Raw genomic sequence first — 15,083 nt, 5'->3', positions numbered from 1 at the left:
TCTATATGCAAAATATTCACTCCTGAAAAATGGACTAGAACATCAGGTCAAGTCTGGCTGTCAGTCCTCTTATCCACAGCTGCCAAGGAGGGCTGAGTGGTGGCAGCAGTAAAAAAGTCCATCAACCAGCTGAAGATCAAAGCATCAAGGCGAGGTAGTGACTTAAATGTGGGGTCTGTCCGGGAGGACCAGGGCAGAGCTCAGACTTCCCCTCAGTGTAGCTCAGGCAGGGCTGGTGGCCAGGGCCGAGCCTCAGAGGGACCCCCAGATGGGAGCAGGACGTCCATCCAGGGGGCAGTCAGAACCACCAGAGCCTGTTAGTGCATTCGGACCCTGGCAAGTACATGTGGATTGCCCTGCACATGCATTCATGCTTGGGAAACCTCTCCTTCAGAAGATGCCCTGTGGAGTGAAACGATCATCCAATACTTCTGTGCAGAAAATGAACATCATGACTGGTTTTCTAAAGTAGCTGCCAAAGAATATCCTTTACCTCTCATAAAAAACACACTGTAAGACTGTTACAGAACTGTAATGCTTAGCAAAGCAAGAAGGACCTCTCCAGATGTTATTTTTTTCTGCACATATCTATGGTTTTAAGGCACAGATTTACCTATGTTATTTACCAGCCCTTTTCTGAAACTATTAGCAATTGTGTTTCACTGATTCTCTTCTGTTTCTTTCCTGCCTCTTAATTCTTTCACACTGTATCACTGATCTCAAATTCTTCTTCCATCTCCATTAATTGCACTTTACCCAGGTAGAGTTACTGGTTGGAAATTCTCATCCTTGTCCAAATATTTATGATTCCATGAGCTCACAAAATGGATTACACATTACACACTGCTGATAAATGTAATCCCTCACAACAGTCTGATTTCCCCAGGTCTGTCCAGTCATAGTCACTTCAGTGTGATCCTTACTCATGGGTAATTTTTGCTCATGTCCCATCAGAACCTCTAATTGAGGTTTTTGCTTTGCTGTTGTCTCATTGAATAAAAAAAAAAAATGTGGGCAATTAAATCCACTAGAAAAGAATACGTTCTTATTAATCTGGAGAAAAGCATAGTTTTTTCTTGATAATAGATAACTACATTGTTTATTCTTCTGCATTTGGCAAAACCGAATATAACAGAATGCACGGCAGAAGTAATTGGGCAGTCAGCCTTCTTAACACCAGAACAGAATCAGGAAACACTGCAGTGCCTTAGTTGGAATAGTTGGAAAAGGTTCTCACAGTGTTAAAAGCAAATAGTGCAGAGGTCAGTTTCTTTAAAACTGCACTGACAGAACAGACAGTAAATAAAATTAATGCAGACAAATTGGAAAGATGGCCTGAAAATATAACAAATGTAATGCACTTGGTACAGATGCAAGCTATGACATTTTTCAGGAATAATCAGCTGCTTAAATACAGGATGGGGTCAAACTGGTCTGTCAGCAGTTCTTCTGAAAAGCTTCTGGAATCTTATAGTAGATTGCAAGGTGAACTTGAGTTCATGGTATTGTATAGAAGATAAGCACCATATACAGACACATGCTGAAGATTGCAGCTTGAAAGGCACATATAAATGTTCTGCTGTTTTCACAGCCTTCACTCTGGCAGTCTGATTGCTTATTGACAGTTATTGCATCAAGTTTCAAAATAAGAAGAAATAGAGAAAATCCAGAGAGAAATAGGAATAAACAGAATCAAGAAGACACAGCTGTTGTGGAATAATTGATCAGATCAGTGTAGTTTTAGCCTAGAGAAGACAGAAATCCCAATATGTGATGTCTACAAACATGTACAAGGCTGAAGCAGATGTAAAAGGAATGATCATCCTTCATGTGATGAAGAGGGCAGTATATAGCAACATGTAGTGCTAGCCATGCATTTTCAGGATAGATATTTGGAAAATCCTGCTAATTTAAGGTAATGAAGTTAAGGTAATGAAGCACTGGAGTAAATTGCCCAGGGAGGCTGCAAAGTCTCTGTTACAAGAACTCTTCTGAGAAGGAATGATATGGACATCTGTCAGACATGAGAGTGATCTTACTTGAGATTACAAGGATGGCTTAGACCTCTGGAATTTACTGCCTTGTGACTTAGTGATTATAATAAGCAGTGACAGGTCACTTTCTTCAGCTAGACCTGTTAATGCTTCTCTTTCTAGCTAAAGACCATGGAGTTATACTAATTAGTTTCCAATTTCAGTTGCCTCCTGTTCCTTTCTTTCCCTCTCAAATGTACTCTCAACAGCAGAGTTAATACCTCTTCTCCCATTTATGAATAAATTTTATGTGATAATTAATCCACTGAGAGAAATAATAAACTTTTTTTATAGATTTATTTGAAAAGCAATGACCTCGGAACCTCTGTAAATGAAGTAGAGCAACTGATAAGGAAACATGAGGCTTTTGAGAAGCTTCTGGCATCACAGGATGAGAAGGTACAAAAATCAACAACAAATATTCTACCAGCCCAAGAGCTAGAATTTTATATATATATATATATATAATTATATTTATTAATATGCTAACACATTGAATTGCTGACAGGCATGATATGCCTGATATGCTTGAACCAAAGAGAAAATGAGAAAGCTTGGGGAAATAAGAGACAGAGCATTGGAGAACAAGTGTTAAAACATCCCACGCCCAAGGCCTCCCTGTATTGTCTTGCAGCAGATAGGAAAACCACTCAGTGTGCTGAATAGTGGGAGCTACAAGAAGAAATATTTAAAGCAGGCCCTATTGTGTCATGGATATCAGAAGTTTCTGGTTTTTTCATTAAAAAAATAGTGGCTTTTATAGCAAGTAAAATACAGGAGGTAAAATTATTTAAATATGCATTTGGTATACAATGGCTGTGCCAAACTGGCTTGCCTCTCCACAACTTTGGAATAGACACTGATCTGCTCACCTTCATGTAAATGAATCTGCCTGATAGCCACTGCTCTAACTCAGCCAGGCTAGGGCTAAACTTAAACCTGGGACTATGCCTGGGTTCCTTAGAAGGAATGAACTCCCAGAACTCTTGCCAGCTCCCTGCCAGACAGATTGCTTATTTTGAGAGCTACCTTCCAACACCTGATTTCCACAAAGAAATAAAACTTGAGCACTGGCACTTATGAGTGTCATGCTTGCTCCATGATTCCTTGCACCAGCTGATCAGTAACATAGGGACTCCTGGAGCTACAGCTTCAATTCATTTAAGTAGCCGGGATCCACCACACAGAGCAATAATAATAATGTCATAGGTGTAATATAGTACAGGGTGAGGGGGAATGCTGATTAACCTCTCCCTGCTATTCTTGATTTATTACAGAAAAAAGGAAAATCTTTTAGGTATGGAAAGGAGCTTGGATTTTGTTTCTTTCACACCACTTGGAAGCATAAAAGTAATTTCAGATTTGTTGTCTCCTCAGATGATATCTCTTCAAGAACAGGCAAGCAGGCTGGAAAAGGCTGATGGACTGGAAGGGCGAAAGATTCAGCACAAACTGAATGTCATTCATGAGAGGAAGCATCAGATCAAGAATCTATCCCAGAATAGGAGAGAGAAGCTGCAGATTGCCCTTCTTCTGGCACTTTTCTACCAGAACTTGGAAGAGGTAAGAGGGTTTTAGACTGGGATGGGGCTGGAAGGCAGAGCAACTGCCTACTTCTACTGGATGAAGTGCTCGCTTTGACTGGTCTCTGCAGAATATGTTGGTCTCCGTTTGTCTCCTATTCTGGCCTTAGTCTTGTAACTGAGTAGCTCTGTTCCTGGCAGTACTGTTAGAAAGGCATACTAGGTCAATCTTTCAAAGAGCAGCACAATGTGTGTGACTGAAAATGTGCTAGCATATCTGGTGTACTGGCATAAACAAGAGCACATAGGCTCAGGCAGACATTTGCAAACACTTGCTGGTTTGGTATCCACCCCTTCTGCTGCTGTATCCCATGGAACATCCTCCATGATTTAAAGAAAAAACTGCAGGTGCTGGTCACCTCCCAGCCCATGAAAAAGACACAGATCAGGTTAAGATCATCACCAAAAGAGAATGAATGCCTACAACACAGCTGCTGCCAGCAACAAAATTTCTCTTTGTTGTTTTTTTTTTGTTTGGTTTTTGTGTTTGTGTGGTTTGTTTTTGGTTTGGTTTGGTTTTAATTAATTTGTTTGTTTGTTTGTTTTCAAGAAAAAGAATAATCTAAGGCTACTAAAATTCCAGTGACAGCACAATGTATTTGGAACCCCCCCTACCCCAAACAGTCAGGCATTTAAATACCCTCTTCTTTGACCACACTACAAAGCCAGACCTATTCTTTTTTTCTGGTTGTTTTTTCTTTTAGTAAACTTTATCAGAAATTATTTATACACCCAAACACTAACTTGTATTATTTAACTATACTTTTACTATCACATGATGTGGAAGTAATGAAATTCCACCAGTAGTAGCCACCTTTTGGACTAGCAGAGTGGAGTGGAGGGGGTGTTGCCCAGTAATAATATTTTGAAAAGAGCAATATAACTCTGACAGAAAGTTCCCAGAACTGTCAACATCCTCTGTGGTAGAGAAACTGTCAATGCCCTGCTGGAGATATCATCAACCCATTAGGTAGGAATATCTATGCATTTCTCCCCATCTCTCTGTAATGCTCAAATCAGTGCTTGGACTGGGCTCCCCCTTCATTCTTGAATCACATACTTAGAGCAGAGGATCTGACCCTGCATAGTGGGGAACATTTTCCTTTTCTCATTCACTTTCTCCACATAAATTCATCCAAGAGAGTTTTTGCTCTCAGGTTATATGGTCATTTACATTGCCGACCATTGCCTACTACTGTAGAATGTGAATGCCACCAAGGAATTAAAAAGAAAAATAAAAAAATCTTATTGCAATATTTTTCTTTCTCTCTCTTTATTGGGTAGAATGGAATGTTTAATTTGATTTAATGATGTTCTGGATGTGTACATGTTCACAAATGAGAATTGTCCCCATAGGGAAGTTAAATTCAGAGATGAGTTTTGAGTTTAACTGTGAAATCAATGAGATCATTGGTTATTCTTACTTATTAAGAGGACAAAATCCATAGCTCAGATCCCACTCTTCTGAAAACTCTCCTTCCTGCAAGAATGTTAAGTAATTTTTATTGATAAAGCATACTTTTTTTGGCTTCAGCAGAAATTAGTGATCGCTGTCATCATTAAAAGTCTCCTGGTTACTCTCTAGAAGCACTTACACAGAGAGCTGCACACATTAGTAAAAAGATGACACAGTCTGTGATTACTGATGAGAGGACAGAGAACTCAACATCATATAATCTGCTTAGAAGGCAAGCTGCTGCAGGACACAGGACTTTGGTTTTTTTCTGTGTAAAACCCACTAATTCAAGAGATTATGCTCAGCTCACAAAATAGGACACACCCTCCTACAGTAGAAATAGGGTGCTTTTTGAGTCCCAAAGAAGTGAGACAGACTTATAGATTACCCTATTGTCACAATGTCTGTAGCCCTGTGCTAATGTGGAAGGCAAATGAGCAGGCTGCTACTTAGAAATGTGTATTTAAATAATTGCAGAGGAAAGATCATAAAGTTGAACGTTTTGACTTCTAAAGCTGGCCCTGAGTTTTTATGCTGACCCTGAAACTTGCTCATCATATCAGTGGCACTTCCTTTCCCTTTCACCCTCTACAAGAGACTAAAAAAACATTTACTTCTTTATCTCAGATGAGTGAGAGAGTTAGTTGTTGCCTCGATGTCTGGAACAGGCACACTCCTTTATAAGCTCTAAATATTTCTTTTATTAAAAATCAGTGTAATTTACAAAAAGTTTGTGCTCATGAGGTTACAGTAACTGATATTCTGAAAATGTAGCTTTCTAAATTGGTAGTGCCCACACTTTTTATGAGTCCTGTAGAAGTAAGACTGGTCTCATGTCTCTACACTGAGCATAACACTTGTCTTACTGTTGTCTTCAATAAAATGAAAATGCCTGTCCAGACGACCATTAGGTCTTTCCACAGAAAGATCTTAGGACAACAAATCAACTTTGGTTCACATCTGAATGTGGGCATGGGGCCAGGAGAAGGATCTCTCACTCTCTAGAGCCATCTTAAGTAAGCCTTAAAATAAACCAAGCCACTAAGAGTGCAGATGTTCAGTCTGCTGTTAAGCCATTGCTTCTGCTTAAAAAATAGAAGAGAAATTGACCTGTAAGTGGCTACATACAGGGGATTCACTTGTTTCTCATTCTAACTGTAGGCATGAGCCTCTTCTATTCAAATGAAGAGTCACTTCAGTGACATTGAAGAGTTAATGTGTGGCTGGTAATGGGAGAAGGCCATTGAGGAGGGTGTCAGAAATGAAAACAGCAGATGACAATGTGTTCTTCTGGGTAATCTTGACATAAGGTTCCTGTTTGAGTTTCTAACTGTACTTTGAAAGAAACAGTTTCTGGAGAGCATGCTGCTCATGAAAGCTCTTTCTGTGTTTATTTATAGAATTTCAGCAGCTGAAACAAAACTTCAAATCATTAATTAACTGAGAAAATCCTCCAGTTGTCAAGCCTTGTGCACATGTAACACACAGTTCCACAAGGACAGCCAAAATGATTTGAAACTAATAAAGCTGCCTTCAATTTGCTGATCTTATGTTGTCAAAACATTACATTACTTCAGTGCTCTGAGGACAACAGGATCAGTTATGTCAAGTTGACAGTTCTCAGTGTTTTGATAGATAGAAAATATTTCCTTTAGTGCGAAGGTCTAAAGTTCAGCAGATTTTAAAGAAAATTTTGGAAAACTCCCTATCCGGTTATCCATTTTATTCTGCATTCATTTAAATCCCCTAAAAAATAATTTCCTAAGAGAAACACATAACCCTTGCATTGTTAGCTCTCACAGATCTCCTGCTTGTTTGAATCTAATACTCCCGACCAGACCATTTTGAAATTTATGAAGTATAAAAGCAAACAGGGTTGTATTTCCCCTCAAATAATCTAATTAGTGCTTGGCCCCATCAATAAGGCTTTATTTACTTTGCATTTTTCATTTAGGTCTCACAACATCACTGAGATCAGGAAATGTTAGTACTGTTTTATAGGTGAGGCACAGAATTCTAAAGAATCTAACCCACCTTAAAGGTAGGTCAATGACAGAGATGTGAGATGAAACTCAGAGCCCTAAATCCCAAGATTCAGTGGTCATAATCTCATTTTAAATGTCTAACATGTTAAGGCTTAATATCTGCTCAAGGATTCTCTGAATATAATTTAGAAGATTGTGTGATCTGTTTATGGCTTGTGATAAAATCTGAGGTATTCAAGGAATTTTTCATTACTCTTGTGGTCAGATAAAAATTAGTTTCATTCCTACCTGCTTTTATCTCCTATCAAGTAGAATAGTTCAGAAACTGGAGAGCCACTCCAGCTGTCAAGCTCCCAGCTCAGTCTGCCTAGCATAGACACTTGCATAGAATAATGGTATGTCCTGGGAGAAGGCCCCAGGATCTCATGTAGTTGTCATGCTAACTTGGATGCCTCACACTGCTGCAGACAGAAGACTGGATCAGTGAACGCATGCAGAAGTTAGAGGATCCTTCCGTACAAGACCCTAGCAATCTGCAGGACAAAATGAAGCTGCTGCAGAAACATCAGGTCTTTGAGGCAGAGATTCTAGCAAATGAAGAAATCATCACAGCTGTTAATAAGGTAACTCTATCACTCTGCTAGTGTTTTTACAGATTCTTGCTGCTTATCCAAAGAACAGATAGATGAAATGCTTCTATATCAATTATCCTATTTGTGTGACAAGAACTCAATTGCTATGCCATGGAAATATAATGCTGTTAATTTACAACAGGGAGATATGTAAATTGCTCTATCCAGGGAGCTTCCATCTTTCCTTATAGTCTGAATAGATTTTCTTATAGACCTGAAAATATCACTGACTTCTTCCTTGCCTGGGCTGTTTACTCCTACAAAAAGTAAACAGGATTTCATGCCCCATTTGTGAATATTCTTGTTGAAACTGGGTGAATCATATGGCTGAAATGTGCAGTCATCTGTAAAATCTCTCTTGGTGCTCCCACTCCATGAATGTCATTCTTGGCAAGGAAATATTCAAATCCTAGTGTTCTGTGATTCTAGATTCCCTCCAGATGTAAAAGGTTTCCAGCCGAGCTGTATCATTTGGGTGGTAAAAATTTATATTAGTAATCTGTTGTGCAGTCCAGGCTAGGGAAGTGAGAGAATCCTTCTAGAAAGGTCATGTAACATGATAACACCCTTAAAAATTAGTGGCAATCTTAATTTCTAATTTCTTTTTCTGAATGTGAAGAAAGGAGAAGCCCTGATATCAAAAGGCCACCCAAAATCAGGAGAGATCCGTCGCAAAGTCCGCTTGCTTCAGGAGCATTGGGAGAAGTTGAAGAGAGCTGTTGCTGCTCGTGGAAAGATGCTGGAGGACAGTCGGGACTTCCTAGAATTTCTCCAGAAGGTGGACCAGGTGGAAGCCTGGATCAGGGAGAAGGTAAATGTATTTTAGTATTTAGCTAACACGCTAAAGACTTGCTATTTAGCAATGAAATTCTGATAAAAGTGTCATCTTCCAGGATATTTTTAGTGGCTTTTGTCTGTAAGAATCATGAAACATTCTACAGAAAATATGAAAGGAATGATTCAATAAATTCTAAACATTTCCTGGAGTCTACCTAATACCAGAATTAGTTGGACAGTATTAGCACATGTTCTCATGTAAAATGTGCAAATGAAGAGTTTGTGATTATTGGAGGCCATCTCCTATGTCTCTGTTGAGACAGAGAAATAAAAGCAGACTAGAATCAAAGAGACTTGAAGTACTTGGCAACTGGCTTGCACTCTCATATATCAAATCTGAAAGTTTCTCTTTGTAGGAGTGAAGGAAGAATCACTTTCATTCAGAGGTAGCTTCCATAATCAGTAATAGACTGAAGAGAGAGTTGGGAGTAAGTCTCATAATTATTTAAAGATCAGAAGAGACTACTTCAGAAGCTGTAGGTCAGTGATTTACAGGCAAATCACAGAACTTATTGCATCAGCATAAGCATTGGGAGTTGCTGTGTTCTTGTACTCTTAGCTTAAATATTTGTCTGTTTGCTGCTTATTTCCTCAGGAAGTCATGATTAATGTAGGTGATGTGGGAAATGACTACGAACACTGCCTGCAACTCAAGAAAAAGTTGAATGAGTTCCGGGGAGCAACATCAGGGGTAAGAGGTGTTTTCCATGCACATTTCTTGTGCGGCTGCAAGCAGCAGTTAACTTTTCAGTTCAGGTAGTAAATACAGTTCCAGTACACTGAGAAGGTGAAAGATCAGGGTGAGAGGAAGCATTACAACCTCAAAAGCTGTTAAAAAAAGATAAAATTTTCACTCGTGCCTTTTGCTTTGAAGATGTCTAAACAGAGCTGTCAGGTGCTCATGACACAACCTAAAATTTTGGACTGTGTTAAATGACTGGAAAACTTGTGGTGTGAGCCTGAATTTGAGCAGGGTTTTGTTTGGTTTGTGCAGTCTGCAAAGTCACAGTCATTTCCACCCAGAAGTGGTTTTAAACATGGTTGTTTCAGCCATATTTGTATGAATCTGAAAACTAATATAGATCTTCCATGAACCAAGCCTGTGGGAAAAAAAAAATACTACTTTCTCTATTTCCATCCTTTATTTCTCCCTTCTTCTCCTTGTGAGGAACAGTCAGGTTTCTCATATTCCTTCATACAAATGAAGCGTGTAAACTTGGGGGCCTTTGTTTATACAGTACATGTGGTTAGTCATGAATCATAACATTAATAATCAGACATTTAGTAAAATAGAGCAATGGTTTACACTTTGAGTAGCAGCCATGTGACAAGTTGGCTGCACACTTCACCTTTCTATGCTGAGATCTCTGACTCTTGTGGTGCTGAGGAGTCACGCCAGCTGCCTTTCTTGTCCCCAGTGAATGTGCTAACTTGGGCACCAAACCTGGGGAACAGGCCCTACCACAACAAGGGCCTCCTTGTGATGTGCTTCAGCTCCTACCATAAGAGTTGTGAGGGATGCTTTTGCAGCAACTTCTTGTTCTCTCTGTGTGAACTGCTATAGTTGTGGACTAACAGGTCTGTGTGTCACACAGGAACGATTACTGTGCTGATTTGCCAGTCTGGAAATTGTGAGGAAGGTCTGGAAAGAGGTATATTAGGACTTTGTGAGTGAGGTTTACTCTTCTGTTCTCTCCTGATATTCTTTTTCCTTTGTTTGCCTGTTATCTTGTTGCCAATTCCTGTTACAGCAGATCCCATCTTCTATTTTTGTTGCCTAATAGCAGAAGGAGACAATCCTCATCTATGCAAAGTAGCAATGTAGATATGCCTGACCCCTGCAAGAAAACCCTGAGCTCCCTGTTCCAGAGACCAGCAGAATTTCGTGACACTACATTAGTGCATTCATCTTGAATTTGGATAGAGAGCCGAACTGCTCAACTTCAGCTCCAGGGAATTATTGAAGAGACTTTCATTGTGCCTTCAGTACTCACCAGCTGACTTAGGGATTGAGCAAGGGCTCTTCTACAGGTTTTACCAGCAAAAAATAGATGATGAAAAAGGCAGAAACAGTGTCCCAGTCTGCTTAAGACCCTGAATAGAAAAATCTTTCCATAAACTAAGGTAGATCTTTTGTGCCACAGGAAACTCTTGACCTTAGATATTATCAGCTTGTAGTCACTGCTCCTGTAATACTCTGAACATGACTCCTGCAGAAAAAAAGCTGGGACATTTATGCCCTGATAGCTGATGCTTAGTTATGCAGTACTTCATGGGGTGATACAAGCAGAAGCAGGGTGTTCCTGGCACAGTGTGTGCATCCATCCAGTCTGTTTTTTCCCACTAGACAAATCTGAGATCAGGGTAGGGAGTAATCATTCTGCTTTGATGGGTGCAAGATTTTCTACTCATTGTGCTGCTATTATTTCTCAGGAGAGAAGGCTGCAGGGTTTCTGAAGAATATCTGGCTGTCTACTAGTTTCTCCTGTTTACTTTATGGCTGTGTATAATAGTAAAGCATATTCGGAAGCATGCATATTGGTATGGATGCAGCAAACAAAATACCCAGTGGAGCAAATACTTCTATTAACAGTGTGCTGGCATCTTTTAACTGCGCTTCTATTGCACCAGTGATTGTCTCCCTGCTGAGTCTGTGATTTACTGCTCTTAGAAAAATAGAGAATGTTTTTGAGTCTTGGAGCGGTGCTCAGTGTTGGCTATCCATAACACTCCAAAAGAAAAATTATTTCATTATAGTCCAGATTATGTATGCAATGTACAAATATTACCCATTCCATGGTATGTGCATGGGAAGCAAATTGCCTTGAAGTCTTGGTATACCTTTTAAAATGCAGTGATGTTGCTTTAGAAGAAAACGCAATGGCATAGGTCATCTGGGATTCTTAAGGCTGTATGGATTTTTAAGCCTGTTGCCTACAGTACAGAAGGCACTTCTGGACAGAAGCCTATCTAGATAAAACAGCAAGTAGGCCTAGGAGCCATGAGTCACTGTCTGTTTGACAAAGGATCAGTCTGCCACACAGCAGCTGCTCCACAGCAGCCACCTATGTAACCAGCACCTGCACCTATGTTTCTTCAACAAATGAACCCCTGCTGGAATGTCTGGCTTAGAAACGACTGCCTGAGGGCCCCCATCTAGACCTAGATCATTGTTGTATCTATGGTCATTAATGTTCTTTCTTGCCTTTACTGTCTTCTCATCAGGGACTTAGTAACACCAGCAGTTGTAGTAGAGCAAACCCTATATGTCTGAAATGTTTGGCAGTGAGGTAAAACTATTTCTTTTTGCTGCTGGTGTTATTTTTCATGTCTCGATGGAAAACTCAATCACAAGCAATTCAAACACATACCTTTGTTTCTTTTCTCGCTTTACAGGAGTCAACAGTTGACGATGCTCACATCAGGACTATCAATGCCCTGGCCATGAAACTGGAGAGACAGAACAAGGAAGAGACAAAGACAATATACGAGCGCCGAAAGCATCTCAATGAGAAGTGAGTATGCTCTTAAATCTTCTGTGTAAAGCAAAAACAAGAAGGAAAAATTAGGTGTCTTTGGCTGGGATAAATGGAGGAATCGAAACATATGTTTTCTTCTTTAATACCATGACCACCAAACATCAGAGACTGGAGTTGTCTAATACTCTCAGAGCAGTTAGCTAGAACGATTTTTAATCCAGCAGGGCCAAAGTCATGTTTCTAGCCTTGAAGGCAAACATGCTGTTTCACAGCACTTGACACAGTAGATTCATGAAGCTAAGACACTTCCATCTATTCACATTGTTGTCCTGGTGAATTGCCTATTGCTTTTGCTGCTTCACAGTCCACTGTCTAAGAAACAAAAGCATGTGGATTATGAAGTTATTGAGAGTCTAAGGAAACTGGATCAGTACTTTTTAGCTTTTAGCCCCCATGCCATCCTGAAAACCTGGTATAAATATAACCAGATAATCTTCTCACACTAATGCTTTATCTCTGTGATGTGCCCTGTTATGGGGAGTTGGGGATCAATGCATAAGGTAGTTCAGAAATCCTGTCTTTTTACTTAAATATGAGCATCATGAAACTCAGTTGTGGAAATCCTTACCTATGAAATACATCTCTAAAATATTATTTTCAATAAAAGGTGGAACAGTTTCCATGGTAACCTGAACGCATACAGGAAGAAATTAGAGGGAGCCCTAGTGATTCATGCCTTAATCAGAGAAATAGATGACATCACAGAAAGAATTACTGAGAAGGTAAGTTTTCAAATTTTGATTGATTAAAATGGAAAAATGTTGTATTTTGCCAACAGCAATAAACCCAGGCATGCTGATTTCGAGAGAACCATTGAGTATTCAACAGTGATCTTTGATAGTTGTCTGTGTTTAAAGTGTGTAGGAAGGCTGAAATATCATTAAACAGTGCAGATTACCAACTCCAAGGCATTCATTATAATGGGTACGTTTGAAATGTATTGTGAGAAATCACAGATTAGAGTCTGCAATAAAAGGGGATGCTCTCTTTATATAATGAAAGGTTACAGAGAAGATCAAGTTGAACTCTCCCTGGAAGTTCATAGTGAAAGTCAGTGGGTACAAGTAGCAAAGTCAGAAGTTCAAAATAGGTGTATAGTAAAAAAAATCACAATGAGAGTGGTCAAACACTGGAACAAGTTACCTGAAGAGACAGTCCTTGGAAAAATTAAAATCTCAACTAGATCAGACCCTGACCAATCTGTCCTAAGGTGACCCCACTTTGGGCAGAGACAAGACTAGATGATGTTCAGAGGTCCCTTCCAACCAACCTCCTCCACTGACCAGCTGACGATGCTTTGCCGGATGCCCCCCAGGACATGGTTGGCCCTCCTGGCTGCCAGGGCACTGCTGACTCAGATTCAACTTGCCATTGGGTACCTCCAGGTCCCTTTCCACAGCACTGCTTTCCAGCATCTCATTCCCAGTCTGTATGAACATCCAGGGTTGCCCCATCCCAGGTGCAGAATCCAGCACTTCCCCTCATTGAACTTCAAATGGCTGGGATTACTCAGTCCTCTAATTTGTCAAAGTCTCTCTGCACGGCCTCCCCTGCCTTTGAGGGACTCAACAGCTCCTCCCAGTTTTGTGTTGTCTGCAAAATTAATATCCCTTCCCGTCCTGTGTCCAAGTCATTTATGAAGATGTTGAGGAGCAGAGGGCCTTAGATGGAGCCCTGTGGAACTCCACTAGTGACAGGGCACCAGTCTGATGTCACCCCATTCACTGTTACCCTCTGTGCTCAACCTGTGAGCCGACTGCTCACCCACTGTGTGATGTGTTTATCCAGCTGTGTGGATATTGTGGATAATGTGCTGGAAATTTTGTCCAGAAGGATCCTGTGAGAGACAGCATCAAAAGCTTTACTGAAATCCAAAAAGATTACAACTGGCTTCCCTTGATCAGCTAGGTGGGTTACCTTGTCATAAGAGGAAATCAGATTTGACAAGCAGGACTTTCCTCTCATGAAGCCGTGCTGGCTGTGACCGATGACAGTGTTGTCTTTTGGGTGTTTTCCAGTACCTCCCAGATGAAATAAATTATCCCCCAGCAATGACTCCTTTCCACTAACTGTAAGCAGAATTAGACAAGTCATGAAGTAGTGGCATCCTTACATTTCTAAACATCTCCATGTTGTCTAGCAAATCCTCCCACAATAAACAAACACAGCAAGATGCAGTAAGTAGAGTACATATCTTAGAAACTAAGGGACTGCTGCCTATTTTTTGCTGTGTTACTGGCACAGGTATGCATCTCCTTCAGACAATGCTGAGCCAAGCTGGTTCTGAATACCAAAAGCCAGTTAGCTGAGTTACCATAGAGCTGTTTCTGCATTACCTACTTAGCTTGAATACAACTTCTAGTGTAGCAAATTCAAAGCCAGTTCATTCAACACTAGCTTGCATATCTCTCCCTGCTGTGCAATACAGACCTATTAAGTATGCAGCTTTGAGAAGTTGCATAAAATCTTATTCATTCAGAAAATTGAAGTAAAAATACCTATCCTGGATCATATATATACTATATATTATTATAGATATTATAATATTATATATTTATTTAACTATGTGTCAGTAGGCAAGTGGTACTACTTAAGGTACCATGAGGCTGTTGGCTCAGAATTTTTATAGCAACTTTTACAAATGTATTTCTTCATTTTATGGGATCTAATTTCTGTTAGGAGCTTGAGAGTAAATTTTACTTTTCATATTTTCATAATACATATCTGAAAATTTCTGTGCCACAATTTATCGGGAAATATTTTTCTGGTTTGGTATTTGGAAAAAAAAGGAAAAAGAAAGACTGAGAAATGCAGGGAAGCATGCCTGTCTCTGTTTTACATGTGAATGGCCAGAGGCATTTTAAGCGGAATTATGACTGTTCAAAGTGATGTGGATTCTTGTTTTATTTCTGTACCAGAAAGCAGACAATGCACTCTGTTGATATTTAAGAAGACAATAAGAACATTTAGATGGCAATGCAAAGAAGTGAAGGAAAAGACTCTTTGAAATAATTAAGA

The 15,083-nt window shown here is 39.8% G+C and overlaps 1 protein-coding gene across 1 annotated transcript in view; it reads left to right on the top strand.

Annotated features, from left to right (window-relative positions):
• The window catches only part of SPTBN5 (spectrin beta, non-erythrocytic 5), a 94,651-nt gene that overhangs the window by 49,956 nt on the left and 29,612 nt on the right, over positions 1 to 15,083 (top strand). Inside the window, exons 34-40 of the mRNA XM_029964235.1 lie at positions 2,328 to 2,432; positions 3,411 to 3,596; positions 7,525 to 7,680; positions 8,309 to 8,500; positions 9,122 to 9,217; positions 11,923 to 12,041; positions 12,673 to 12,787. Of these exons, the coding sequence (XP_029820095.1) occupies positions 2,328 to 2,432; positions 3,411 to 3,596; positions 7,525 to 7,680; positions 8,309 to 8,500; positions 9,122 to 9,217; positions 11,923 to 12,041; positions 12,673 to 12,787 (969 nt within the window). The remainder of the gene's footprint in view (positions 1 to 2,327; positions 2,433 to 3,410; positions 3,597 to 7,524; positions 7,681 to 8,308; positions 8,501 to 9,121; positions 9,218 to 11,922; positions 12,042 to 12,672; positions 12,788 to 15,083) is intronic.

This window comes from Manacus vitellinus, unplaced genomic scaffold, assembly GCF_001715985.3.
Source record: "Manacus vitellinus isolate BGI_N305 unplaced genomic scaffold, ASM171598v3 scaffold_6_pilon, whole genome shotgun sequence".
NCBI classification, from domain to species: domain Eukaryota; kingdom Metazoa; phylum Chordata; class Aves; order Passeriformes; family Pipridae; genus Manacus; species Manacus vitellinus.
Note: the sequence above shows the minus strand (reverse complement) of the source record. Positions and strands in the feature narration are given on the sequence as shown.